The sequence below is a fragment of the Crocodylus siamensis genome, chromosome 8 (genome assembly GCF_052110815.1).
Source record: "Crocodylus siamensis isolate JL-2025a chromosome 8, ASM5211081v1, whole genome shotgun sequence".
In the NCBI taxonomy this organism is placed as follows: domain Eukaryota; kingdom Metazoa; phylum Chordata; order Crocodylia; family Crocodylidae; genus Crocodylus; species Crocodylus siamensis.
The window spans coordinates 59786976-59801020 of NC_143402.1; the positions used below are offsets into that span (position 1 = coordinate 59786976).

Below are 14045 nucleotides of genomic sequence, written 5' to 3' on the forward strand. Positions count from 1 at the left end.
TGAGCAGCACCTATGAGAAGACTAACTCAACTCTGGCTGAACAGTGGATTTGGCCCCTGTTGCTTGCAGCCCTGGAGAGAAAGGAAAGAAGCTCAGCACAGAAAATCAGCTTCCATGCTTAAAACATGGGCCCCAAAAATGAAGGGCTAATTTTGGGGGAAAAGGCATGTGGTATGTGAGTAAATACAATACCACTGGATCATCTCTCAGAGGGGTCACTGCTCAACAGGGAACCCATGCCTTCAAAATGAATCACTGGATAGAAAAAGGATGTGGAATCCAATATAGCAAAAACCCATGTAGCAGAAATCTTCCTTTCATTCACAGAAAAGCCAGAGTAATTGCTCCCAAGTTGTAGAAGCTTGATGGGAAGCCTTATAACAAAGCAAGTGTGAAGGAACTGATAAAAAGGGATCTGTGATCCCTTAATTTTCTTAAATTAATCTTGAAATTAATTTAAAATTGGATGACAAGCAACCTGCTGCTGCTTTGCTGTTCATAGAGTCTGGAGGGATGATATACTATTGCTAGTCACAGACAGACATGCAATTTCCCAAATATAGGGGCTATACAAAGGAAAACAGACTGGATTTGTGCCTTTTTACTTTTTCATGATGTATGAAGATTTACTTTATAATTTATGAAGGCAAGTGATAAAATAATTGCCCTCTATTGTCAGAACTAGAGGTCCTGTATTCCCCTAGAGGACTACAGAACTGGTAGAATTATGACAGGAGAGATGCCATATAAGAAAAGTTAAAAGAGAATATATTTTGTCACAAAATTTAAACCTCTGCAGTTTGAGGGCTTTTGTTTATAAAAAGATATACAATTTAACTCAAATGCCTGTACAAACATGGGGAGAAAGCATTTTTTAATAAAAGTAAGGGCTGGTCATGCTCCCATTCATACCTTAGAGCTTCCAATGAGGGTTCCCCCAAAGCCAAAAGAGAACACTGAACAGTCCAGATGTTTCATGTTAAAAAGGGGGAAGAGGGAGAAAAAGCCCCCCAAAACTTTAAAAAGCTAGAACTTTCAAATCTTTTCTGCGAGTCAAAAATATAATAAAGTTACAAGACCAATCCTCCTTAGACACTGCCATCACCGTTAGAGCAGATGGTAGAAATCTAGTTTCCCTAGCTTCCTCCCCACCACATACACAGTGGTGTGGGTGAGGTAGAGACTAACTATGGAAAAATCCACATAATTGAGAAGACAAATGTTGAACAGTTATTTTATGTTTTGAACTATACAAGGAAAAAAGTTAAATCTGCCAAGTGGCCAGAGTCATTGTGTATGTGCATTAGTATGTAGGAGCCCAGTCAAGCTTCAGAAATGTAATGCTTTTATCTTCGTCCAGTCTGTGCTTTGATGGTTTATCTGTTTTTGTGAGCACGGCATAAAGCAGTAAAAATGTTAAGAGACAAAAAATGGTCTCCCAGTACTGTATATATACATTTAATGTTATAGATGGGGCAGGTAGCATGTTGTATTATTAACAATGATCAACATTTCCTATTCTAAGGTCATTTTCTATTGCTAATAAGTATGTTCCCGATTGGTTAACGTTTGACAAATCTATTATACTGGGTGTCTGTCTCAGGGAATTTAGGGGTTTTTTGGGGGGTTGTTTTTGAAGGGGGGGTTTTTTGTTTTTGTTTTTTTTAAGATTTTAGCCAAAATGTTTCAGCAATATGAGAGCAAGGCTAGCAAAAAATGTTTTCACCAGAGAGTTCTAACATGGATGAAGCAACATTTCTTTCAGGTGCTTTAGCAACCCCATTTTTTTTTTTTTTTTTTTTTTTTTTTTTAGAAGTAGAGGCTTGAAAACTGGCAGAGGAACAGTCTGTAACAGTAATACAATTTCTGATGTTTTGTGTCTGAATTGACCAAATTTGGCAAGCTGAGGCTTTATGAAAAATTAGTTGTTTTTATTTCATACTTGGTAAAAGCTTCCATGATGCAGTCTAAAAAATTCATTTTTCTAAACATGCTCCAGCCCAGCACTGCACCTTACACTGACCAGACTACACATGGACTATATTCCCAGTGTTACAAAGTAAGCTCAAGTCTAGGGTTGCAGTGGTAAAACCAACATTTTCTCTGCTGTTATTGCTCCTTCTGCTGTGAGGCTGGGCATCAGAAATAAGAATAGGGACTTTGTCTCTCCTACATCCCCACAAGCTGCCTTCTAGTGTCTGGGCAAAAGAAGAGGAAGCTGTTTGATTTGAAATGTAAATGAGCCAATAGCCAGACTGATGAGAGGGAGAAGAGATTGGGACAAGGAACCCCTTAATATTGGGACTGGAATCCAGGGTAGGGAGAAGGAACAGACTTGCGGCAGGGACTGGGACTAGAAATGCAACTGGGATGGATGACTGAAGGCTGGAGTCAAAGGAGTGAGAATAGAAAAAGAGCCAGACATAAACAACGTAGAACTAGCTAATCAAGAAGACTAGGAATGGATGGGAAACTAGGATTCAAGATGGAGCTCAAAAAGGGGAAACTTTGGCCCAATAGAGAAGTGACACCGGGTGAGAAGTCTGGAGTGCATACAAACTCACTTGCTGGGGAGAATCGGACTGGGACAAGGAGTCAGAACAAGCAGAGCAGAAGAGTAAATGACTACAGAGGCCCAATCCCCTACGGAGCCTGGAATGGAATCAGAGAGTCCCAATTCTCACCATTACTTTATTGTTAGCTAATGTTTGTGAAACACACTGGCATAGGCAGACCCAGGGTTTTGAAAAGGCTTGCCCAGCTCCATCCATAGCTGTAAGGAGTGGTTGCACAGGGACTACACTTGGCCAGGGACTATGGCGGCAGGTGGGTTCCCCCCTCCTTGCACCTACTCCCAGGCTGGTGGGGAACTTGTGAGGGACGAGACAGTGAGGGGGAACCCACCTGCTGCTACCCCGGCTGAGCCTGTTAGCTCCAGCCAGAGCCAAGAATCCCCTCGCAGTCCGGCTCCTCCTCCCTTTCTGCTGTGCAGCAACAGCTTCTCTGTTAAGGCTTTTATAGCAAAAATCTGCATGCAGATCACTGGCACCTGTGAAAGGGTTAACAAAGGAGAGGGCGAGTGAGGCTGATGAGGGGACTCCACCCCAGGTCCCCACTGACAGCCTGCAGCCCCTAGGTGAGCCCACACCGTGGCAGATGAAGCAATCTGCTCTCCCCTCCTCTCAACCAACACCCCTTCTGCTCTCAGCACATCTCCCTCCTCAGCAGCCCCTCTGTGCCCAGGGCGCAGAGTCATTTCTAACTGGAGCAGTGATTCTCAACTGAAGCACTCTCAATTTCAGAGAAGTGATGGAGGGTGCCTTGAGTCTGAAAAGGTTGAGAACCACTGTTTTAAAGCAGGGGTGTCAAATATATGGCCTGCGGGCCAGATCCAGTCCATGGAGCTGCTCTACATGGCCCACCAAACACCAGAAGTTGGGGGCATGTGGCAACGGTGGTGGCTGAGGCAACAAATCATGTGGTGGTGACAGCTGAACAAATGAGGGCAATGACAGCAGAGTACATGGCAGCAGCTTCAACCTCCACTGTTTCCCCCCCATATTGGTGCCAGAGCTGGAGCTGTCACAATGACACGGGACATGCAGTGGCACCAGCTCCTACAAGAGGCTGCCTCCGCCACGTGCTATGCTGTATCCACTGCCACCTGCATGTGCACTGGTTCTGCCACTGCATGTTCCTCTGCTGCCACCTGCTCCTTGTGCCCTGAGAAGGCTCCAGCCTGCAAGGATCCCTGTGATCTGGATCTGTTCCAGGGCCCAAGGTGAGTATGACAGCCAGGATTTGGATTTCTATTGACTTAAGTTGCCACTGTGAGTGCTCGGCACTTCTTCAAATAAATCTCACGATATCAAGTCAGGCACACAGAAAAATGGTGGCATAAAGTCAGCGAACACTTATGAAAAGCTTGTTTTAAGCAACTTACCCAGTATTGCACTGGAATACAGTAGCTGTGAGAGGGACAGACTTTTGCTCCAAGGCAACAGTCAACTGCCTTAACCAGGAGATCAGCCTCTACCTATAGACCCTGTCTCATTCATCATAAACCTTCTAACTTGAGAAATAGGTGAGGTGTCCTATAGATAACCACCTCCTTCACCACAATCCTGATTTGCCTTCAAAACAAGTCAGTTCCATGCATCAAATAAGATGTGAATCTTGTGGAAAACACAGCAAGTGATCATGTAATTAAAGTCTCTTTCACAATGCTTGTGCAAAAGAACACTGTCCAAGCTTGACTCTGGTACTCCCTAAACTTACCTTTGTGATTGCATGTTATTTAGATCATTCAGAAGGGGGAAAAAAGCCCTGCATCAGACTTGCAGAAATAATTCTAATTAAACAGCATGCAACAAAGATATAGAAAGATGTCCCAATAAACGGAACTAATTTATGCTCTATTCAGTAAACTCAGAGGGTCTAAGTTAAAACCAGTGGTATTGTATGAGGTCAGTTACTCCAAGGATGGCTATCTTAAATTTCAATATTAAAACCATGTGCTTCTGTAAAGCAATCAGTTAAAGTGCTTGATCTGCAAAGATGCTGAGCATTTTCTAAAATGGGGTGAACACCCCCCATCACACTGAGGATGGGAGCTAACAAAATTCAACCAATCTTGGAAGGAACAGGGTGTCTTGTGGGATCACACTGTAAACACACCAAGCAAATACTGTTTAAATAGGACGATTAGCATCTGAACATTTAAGACTTAATGCTAAATCATTTTTATTTATAAAACTAATGCTAACAATGAGGTAATACACCTAACCTCAATGCTTTATTACTCATAACCCACACATATCCTCTATATACAATGCTAATTAGTTTGTATTATAACATAACGTCCTTAATATATAGTAATGTGAAACCATTTCAATATTCCACCCAATGATTAATTATGTAATAGACTTGTAAAATAACTTTGAAAAGAAGGCATTTCATTTTTAAATACTGAATGTGTAAGAGGGCAAATATCTGTACCAGAAACTAAGGATGGTTAAAGATACTGCCCTAGGACTTGAGAGATTTCAGTTCAATTCCCAGTTCTACTATAATTTCTTGTGGGACTTAGGGCAACTCAGTCTCCCTACTTCATGTAACGTATTTTTCCTTCACTCTTTGCCACAGAGTAGGGACTGTCCCTTACTATAGGCTACGTATCTATACATACAGAGTACAGCGCAGTTCTCATCTCAGTTGAGACCTCTAGTCCTTGGTGAAGTATTAATACCTGTAATTACTTAACAGACTAGGAGACCTTTGTAACATAGATGTACCCTGCACGGCACACCACTCCAGCCACAGACTCTTAATACTTAAGTCAAGTCCTTGTTTCTATGGAAACTTGATTTTTGTATGGGATCCATGACAGCAGGACCTAAGTAATTCAACAACCAGTACACACACTGCTTCCAGATGCTTGCCTAACTGGATTTAATTAAAGTTCAAAGTGCTCATCTAGCCTTGATAGTCAACTCTTACTTACCTGGAGAACGGGTACAGCAGAGGCAGTACACGGAAATGTCTTAATGTCCTGCAAAGTTGCCTCCCCCAAAACATGCAAACAACTGCCCCTCCGTTCCAAATTGCCAATAAATCCTCCCATTCTGACCGCCAACTAATATTTAACAATTCTGGTGCTTCGAGCTTTGTAATTGCTTGCAGCCTACATTTGCATACATCTGCAAATTGCTTTTGTTTACTAATAAACTAGATCTGAAGTAAGAGAAGAAGAACAACCTATACCCCATAACAAACCCTGAGGTATTCCTCCAAGGTTTAACTTACGCACGGTCTCAAACGTTTTGGCTCTGTGGGCTGCATGGATTCTGCAGTGGCAAAATAGGATTCTATTCTGGTTTATGCAACTGGACCAGGTCCCATCTATAAAATTAGTCCTGCTATTAATAAAGAAAGGTTGACAAAAACATAGAATTGCATTGTAGACCAAGTGTCAGCAACCTATGGGCCGTGGGCCTACAGCCTGCAGAGCCGCTTGATCTGACCCATGCTGCGGCTGGGTCCTCAGTGCCTGCCCATCCACCTCTGACTCAGAGTGTCAATCCAGCCTACAGCCCTAAAAGGTTACCAACTACTATTGTAGAGAAAAGCAACTGTAATTCTCTGCTAGCTTAACATTACTGAAGCAACTGTATGTATTGTAGTGAAGAATCTGGCCTCCTGTGTCACATAGATGGTGATGATGGAGGAGCAAATTCACAGTCTTATGAAAAACCTTAACTCTGAATTTCATACCATCCAAACTTTGGGGGTTTGGAGCAGTTTGACACTTAACTGAGAATTTCTTATCTTTCAAAACACTTAGAGATGTTCTCCAAGTGTTAAATTAAGGTCAGAAAGACAGATCAGTTACTTCAGAGAAGAACAAACACAAACACACTTCTAGGACATTTTAGGAGAGCCTCCTAATAAAAGAACATGAGCAAAGACAAACAACTGTTCAGCCCACTTTTTAAAAATGTATTTGAAAACTCAATGTTTGACATTTGTCAAGGGTGGGAGTGAAATAATCCATCCTGGATAACGTACACCAGAAGACGAGGAATTTGGTAAAAATGCCAAACATTATATATTTTGCAAACACTAAATATTTGCCTTCCATCATTAGCAGTCCTCTACTCCCATGTGAATATCCCACAGTGAAAAACAACATCTCTATGAGGGTAAAATAAACAGTATTCAGAGTTCCTGAAAGCATTACCTCAGAATTATCGCACTAGATTTGACTGCTTCATCAAAAGGGCCAGGAGCCATTTACGGTATTTCCCTGCTTTATTTTTCCCCTATCACAAACAAAAAGAGGGTCTGCAGAAAGTTTTCCAAGGCCCAAAAATGGAACTAACGATCAGGAAACCTTCACTGCTCATGCCACACAGCTCCCGCTGCTAACACACTACTTGGACTGTTCATGGAACAGCAGCAACACTACCTTATTTCTGTTTTGTCATCCCGTGCAGCATCCCCCAAAAGGATAAGCACACACTGAAAGGGCCGACAGATTTGAAGCATATCAACCCCAGGAAAATACACAGGCAACATATTTCTAGACTGCCACTAACCAGAGAATGTAGGTAAGGAATGACCCAAGAGACCCATTAAAATTTAGGAATGCTCAATTAAATCAGTGAGTCTGGTCCAACAGCCTTTAAACTTCTCTCTCATTAAAAAACCCCTATATGTAGATATTAATATATAGATGTGCATCTATACATATGTGTATATTTGTACACACACACAAAATATACATTTTTAAAATATGTCTGTATGTTTTTTTAAACAAGACAGTTTAGAGACTCTCGGACCAGACTCACAGACTTAATTGGGTTGTGCTGTTGAGCGTGGACAGAAAGGGAAGGGTGGGATACTTAACTGCTTCAGAGATCTGAGGCCCTAGCTACTATTTCTGCAGGGATGTCTGGACTTTGCAGGGGACCCAGGCATCCACGGCTGCAGGAAGCCAGTGCTGCTAAGTTTCAAGACCCTGTCTTGAACCTCTGACCTCAGGGATGAAGCACCAGCTTGGCCCTGCACCACAGCTCACGGAGGAAGGCAGAACAGCAAAGCGAGGGACCATGCCAGGGAAAGGTCTCCTGCTGTTGGCCCCTGATTAGCCTGGGGCTCCCAGCCCCGACTGGATCCTCCCACCTATATCAGGCTTCCTGTTTCCCAGGGAAACTATCTGGAGAGCAAGGTACCTGCCAGCCTCAGCCCACCCTGCTGCTTCCTCACCTCTGTGCCATGCTTATATAGAGACATCATGAGAACATAGCTACTACCATCACTCCATGCAGTTGACCCCATTTTCAATATGTGACGATACAAATCCTGGATACACCACTGTCTGCAACTTCTTACTCCGGGGTGGGTGATACTAACCAAGTTAGTGGTTGTAAACCAGGGTGCCACGAGAACCTTCAGCTGAACTGAGAAGTGGCTGCAGCAGACAGGTGCACCTGCCCGCCATTCATTATGCAGGCAGGCACCACCACTTCCGTTACAGCCCCTCCTGGTTCGGCTTCAACATGCCTCCTGAAAACAGAGGCTTGCAGGGCACTTCCACCTGATAGCTGCAGCACTCCTCTTCAGACTTCCATCCACAATGACAGGGTAGAACTGCGCACCTCCGTTTTCAAGAGTCATGATGAAGCCAAACCAGAAAGGTACAGCAGAAGCACTTTCTGATGCAGTCACTCTTCAGTTCAACTCCCAATGTGCCTCCTGAGAAGAGACACATGGGGCAGTTCCACCTGTCCCCACATGCCTCTGTTTCTGGGACATACTGTGCAGAGCTGGACTGGGAATGGCTTTGACAAAAACAAGTGCTCCTGCCAGAGCCACTTCCTGATCTGGCTGTGCAGGAGGTGCACAATGCATTTCCACCTGGCTGCAGTGGCAGTAGAGTGAAGTAAATACAATTATGATAAAAATCAATCATCAGTTAATAACTAATAACATTATTACAGTGCTTATAGTTTAATATTCATAATATAGATACATTAGTTGTTTAATGGGATGCCATTAAATTTTCAAAAGTTTTGAAGGAGTGCTTTGAGTCCACTGGAATAAGTAAGAAAAAAAAGTCAGTAAGTCATCTTTCTAAAAAAATGGTATTTAGTTATTTTGGTTAAGATTAAGCACAAAAATATATGGAGGTGCTCCTTGATCATGATTAAACAGTTGCTTGGAATATCTTTACTTCTCACTAGGGCTGCATCCCTTCTTCTTCCACAGGTAAGCTACTGGCACTAAAGGAAAATTACCTGTAGAACAATACTAAGAAAGCTGTAAAGAACACAAACTTTAGCTCAGCAAAATCTGAACTGATGCAGGAAAAGAGCAGACAACGAAGTGGCTCTCCCTCAAAAATAGGTTGCCTAAAAAACAGTTAAGCAACAAAACTGAAAGAGGTGGGCCAGCGTAATTTTCAGAGGTGAGATTAAATTAGAAGGTTTCTGATATTACAGCAATATTTCAGCTTTGTCAGCACAAAATATTAATCTCCAAATAATTTATAAATGAGAAACAGACTGTTTAGTTATAAGAAGTAGGAACAACTAAGGTAAGTTAGTGGAACGGAAAACAAGCTTCCCACAGAATCACAGTTTGATGGAAATTTTGACTCCCATAAAAATATTGATGAAGCGTTCAAGGAAGGTGGACTTCCCCTACATTCTCACAGTCTGCATGATGCCATCACCACTCTGCCTTAAGGAAAGGGATTCCAAATACAGTGGAAATTACAGAGAAATTATGTTCATTAATGCTGGCAGCATAATAGTGACCAAATATTGGCAAAGTGCCTCAGAAAAGACTGTTGAAAGTTACACACCAGGAACAACATCAAATGCATAAAATGCTACTGGAAAATACTGAAAGGGATTTCAGCTTTTCCAGTGTGCCAATGGCATGAAGTGGACAACAGTCACTGTGCCCCATTCTACGAGAGAGAGAGCCTAAGACAGAAAATGAAGCTTAAAAACCCATTTTACTATGTTGCAGAGAGAAATTAATAATTTGCACCTTGCCTTAGTGTCCCCATCTGTCAAATCAAGTTATTTCCCCACTTTTACAAACTGCTTTGAAATCTAGGCATGAGGTATTCAACATAAATATGAAACATTATCGTTACGAGTTGGGGATAGTAATGAACAGAGGCAGTTTCACCATTTGACTTTCAGACAAAGAATCTGGTCTGAGATGGTCTGGGAGAGCAGATATAACAAACTAATCATCAACCTTTATCACTTCAAATGCCTGAGAAATGTTGTCAGCTTTAGAAAAATACTCTCTACTAGCTAGAACAAGAACAGGGAGTCAGGGCCCTGGAGGTCTATTTGATGGTCATGTTACTAACTGGAAACCTAGCCAAGGGAAACCAAACCATGCCTCAGTTTTCCAGTCTTTAAAACAGTCTTAGTAAGTTGATTATTTCAAAGAGGCAAATTCAAGCTTCACTGTTTATAAAGAGCTTTTGTTTGTAGTGAAATTCTTGATATCTACAAAACAGAGCCCCAAAGCAGCACAGAGAGAAGCACAGACCGAGATGAAACTGGAGACGCTTCCACTTGTAGAGCAAACGGACGCAGAATATAGAACATGCTCCTGATTATGACAGACTGATGTACCAAACAAAACTGATAAACTAATTTCTCCTTTCTGTTATCTGAGGGGGAAAAAAGCAGTAAAATGGAGATTTTCAAAACGCTTGAGTTTTTTTTAAATATTAAGAGATTTAAATTAAAAAGTCCTTAATCTAGATGAGGCAGAAGTGACTCAGTTCAAATGAGCATCTTCCTCTAATGTTTCCCAGCTGCATACGGCAATTTCCAAACATGGCAAATCAGTAAATAAAAACACATTCAAAGCATCTGATGGACATCCCTGAGTCAGTCGGAACGAATACAAGACAAACATGGGAAAGCTATGATTTCAACCTACTCAGAGAGTTGGAATGGAGTTATTTCATGCTAATTTATGTTGTCCAAACATTAATAGGAAATACCCCTTCAATACACATCTAACAAAATAAAGGAAGAGAAATTTGGTTCAGGGAAGAGGTAGACTGAAGCACATCATTTATCGGCAAGGGAAGGGGTCTTTGCCTTCTCAGTGGTTAAGTATAATACTATCCAAGGACACACCATATGGATCAAATCTTTATGCAAGAGAGAAAATTGGCCAGATTTCAAAGTTCTAATTCAGCTGTTACTATATTGTGAGAAATGAGGAAGGTCAGAAAAACTAGAGGATCTCCTCTCAGGGGCTTAGTTTATGTCATTTGATCAATTAAGTGACTAATACAGCATATTTAATATCAGCGCTTCTCAAATTCACCATTTAGATACATATTCCGCCTGAAGATGGATTTTCAGGTCCCTGTGCTCCACTTAATTTCATCCTACATCCAATTTCATGAAATACTGAAGAGCTATATAACTTGTAGTGAAGGCAATATAATGCCTATCCTTTAATCACTGTTCACAGACACTGCCATTAAATATTTAAAGACACTAGTTCTTCATGACAGCAAGAGTAGGAGAACACAAATGGTATCTAAGACCAAATAAAAGACTACAGACTAGAAGTTGCATTACTAAAATATAGTTCTAAAACCCAGGGAGATGCTGCTTTTTAACCACTCATGCTGAGACAACCACTTTACACAAAACCTAATTTCCCTTTGAGGGACCATGTGAGGAAAATACATTCAGGTTCAGACTGTGCCTTGTTTAGAAATGGTAAAGTAAATCAGCTAATTCAATAAGTGATATAACCCCTCACAAGAACTGTCTTGATATTTTCTGAACAGAAGCAACATACTGTGTATTTTCACTGAGGTCTACGGTAAACCCGATAAGCTACAAAATCCATAGGTTTCTGTTACCACCTTTTACTATTCTTACCATTCTGTTCTTCCAGTTCATTACCAATTTGCTGCCCCATTTGTTTTTGCCGGGACAAAACTGAGGAGAGAGTATCAAGCCCAGCATCTTGCTCTGCATAGAAAAGAGAAACAAAATAAATGAGCATTCATTGTTGACATGCCAAATGGCATCCCAAAAGGATGCAAACTAATACACAGAGTTTTAAACATGCCAGAAGACAAGTGAAAAGAAAGATCTGGCTTGTGTTGCAAGAGTTAAAATACATTAAGAGAGAGAGAGAGAGAGAAACATGAACGGCATGAAATTTAATTCTTACAGCAATAGCACTTTTAGATTATAATAAAAAATAATGTGCATAATAGGTAATTAATTTGTCTGCTCCAGTTGGGACATTCAGCCAAAGATCCCAAAACTCCAGGAACTGAACATATAGCTATTACTCAATCATAAATGCACTGGATTTTCTGGCGCACACATAAGGCCTCTGATTAGCCTTTTTAAATTTTCCAAAGAGCTTTTAACATGACTAAAAGACAAACAGGTGATGCAAGCACTAAGGAATTCAAATAGTTTAAGCTGCGAGAGGCTATAGCGTGCATGGAGGAGAGAATCTGAGAACATTGGCAGAGCCACATATAGAGAAAGCAGCCACAATTTTAAAGTTCCCTCGCATGGCTCTGTTAGCACTCCCAAGTCCGAACCTGCAACACACACTGTTATTCCAGTTTGTGAATAACTTTCAGCCTTGCAAATGCACTTCAACTGTAACGTGCTGCTCTTCCTGCTCAAGACTCCCACAAGCAGAACTGAGGGGTTCTGAATACAAGAACTGCTGTGGCTTGCCACTTGCTGAACAGCAAAAACACTGCATAATGCCAGGCTGCTAGAAGAGCCAGATACTACTTAGCTACAGCCTAAGAATTAAAGGTCAAAGGTTGATCTGTACAACCAGAGTCTGTTTGCTTTGTTCAGGGCTGAATGTCCCCCACCTTACCTGCCAAATAATTTCTACAGCCTTCAAACCTACATACATGAATATATACACACAGGGATAAATTTGATATGCACCATATGTTAGCAGTGTTTGAAATTGACTCCTGAACAGTCAAAATAAAGCTAATGCCGTTCTCTTGACCTACAGATCCAAACATCAGTTCACATACAGATTAAATGATACTCGATTATCTAGAGATTTATTTAATTTGATCATCCTCAACATCCCTAAACATTTAATTATGTGCAGTATTACCTCATTTACAATCTAATGCATTCAGACTGGGGTAAAAGGAAATAAAGGGAGTTAGGCACTTACTACCAAAAAAAATAAAGGAGCTAGGTTAACGCCATAAAGGCCCTATTAATAATCCAGCCTCAAGGATACAACAGATTTTGTAACCATAAATTAATTCTTATGTACATCATAAGATCCTGATTCAACCAAGTCTATAATATGTATCATGCTGTATTTCAGTATTTCCACTTAAGTAAACAGTATTAGTAGTGGCCCCTGTTGAAGTCAAGAAATACTGACTTACTTAAAGCTAGGCATATCCTGATACGCCTTGCAATTCCAGGACAAATCAATCTGCATCCAATGGATGCTCACTGCACAGCTGACAGATGATGCATATGTACATTAAAATAACTTGGGAGAGTTCTCCCAGATTTTCTCTTATGGTAGGAAACCCCCCCCCCCCCCCCAAACCTTACCTAGAGCCACATGTACAGACACTAAATGTTGAGGCCCTGAAAAACGGAAAGTTTGCAGGACTGACACTGTGTTGCTGGGGGGTGGGCGTGAGCAAACTTTTCCAGGGGCAACCGAATGTCTGTATGAGGCCCAAGCTGATGTCACCATAATACTACTTGTTTTGTCCTCCACACTCTCAACTGTCCTGGCTGTATGTATAAAAATATTTTATGCTGCTTTGTGTGACAATTATAGCTCAAGAGACCCAATGTACATCTTCACAGAAGTCTGCAAACTTGGCACACCAAGACACAAAATCTAGTTGCCATTTACCAGGATGAAAAAAAACGATGTGCAAAATACTCCTTGTCTGGGGCGAACAAGTGAGCAGAATTTGAGCAGACTGCTTTAAAAGAATACTGTCAAGTGATACTTTTCCCACAATAAGCTTAAGAATGTGATGCCTTTGCAAACAAAGGAAAGCAGAAGTAGGTGAATAGTAAGGCCAACGGGCAAACATTTTTTAACCACAGAATAGCTAATTCTTTGAGTGAGAGACCAAAAATACCACACTGAGCTACAAGGCCAAGGGTTCTTAGGTCAAACAGTGAATCTAATCCAAGCTGTGAATTTACAAAAAATATAGCAAATGTTACAAATTACATAAAAATGTAAAAACATGAGACAAAATATAAATTGTAATATAATATAAAATAAAAAAGGTTCTACCTTGTATGATTCTCTGCTGCTGCTGTCTGATATCATCAAAGCTAAGGCCTCTGGTTTCCTCAGATTCTTCCAGGAGCCATGGGTTTGTTGCACCTCGTTTGACCCCTCCAGTCATTAGGCTAGATCTGAAAACATTTTTAAAGCTTAAAATAATTCCTCAAAATAAAAACTGTGTCTTCTGTGCTTTCCCCCTCAAGTAACTG

General features: G+C 41.1%; 1 protein-coding gene across 5 annotated transcripts in view; it reads right to left on the reverse strand.

Annotated features, from left to right (window-relative positions):
- Positions 1-14045, reverse strand: part of STX8 (syntaxin 8) — a 174144-nt gene that overhangs the window by 133941 nt on the left and 26158 nt on the right. For all 5 annotated transcript variants that reach the window (XR_016443952.1, XR_016443951.1, XR_016443950.1 and 2 more), the window contains exons 5-6: positions 13843-13967; positions 11442-11534 (exon numbers count right to left, since the gene is read on the reverse strand). Coding sequence is in view for 1 of the 5 variants with exons in the window: in XM_090060943.1 (XP_089917069.1) it covers positions 11442-11534; positions 13843-13967 (218 nt within the window). In the remaining 4 variants the exon portion in view is untranslated. The remainder of the gene's footprint in view (positions 1-11441; positions 11535-13842; positions 13968-14045) is intronic.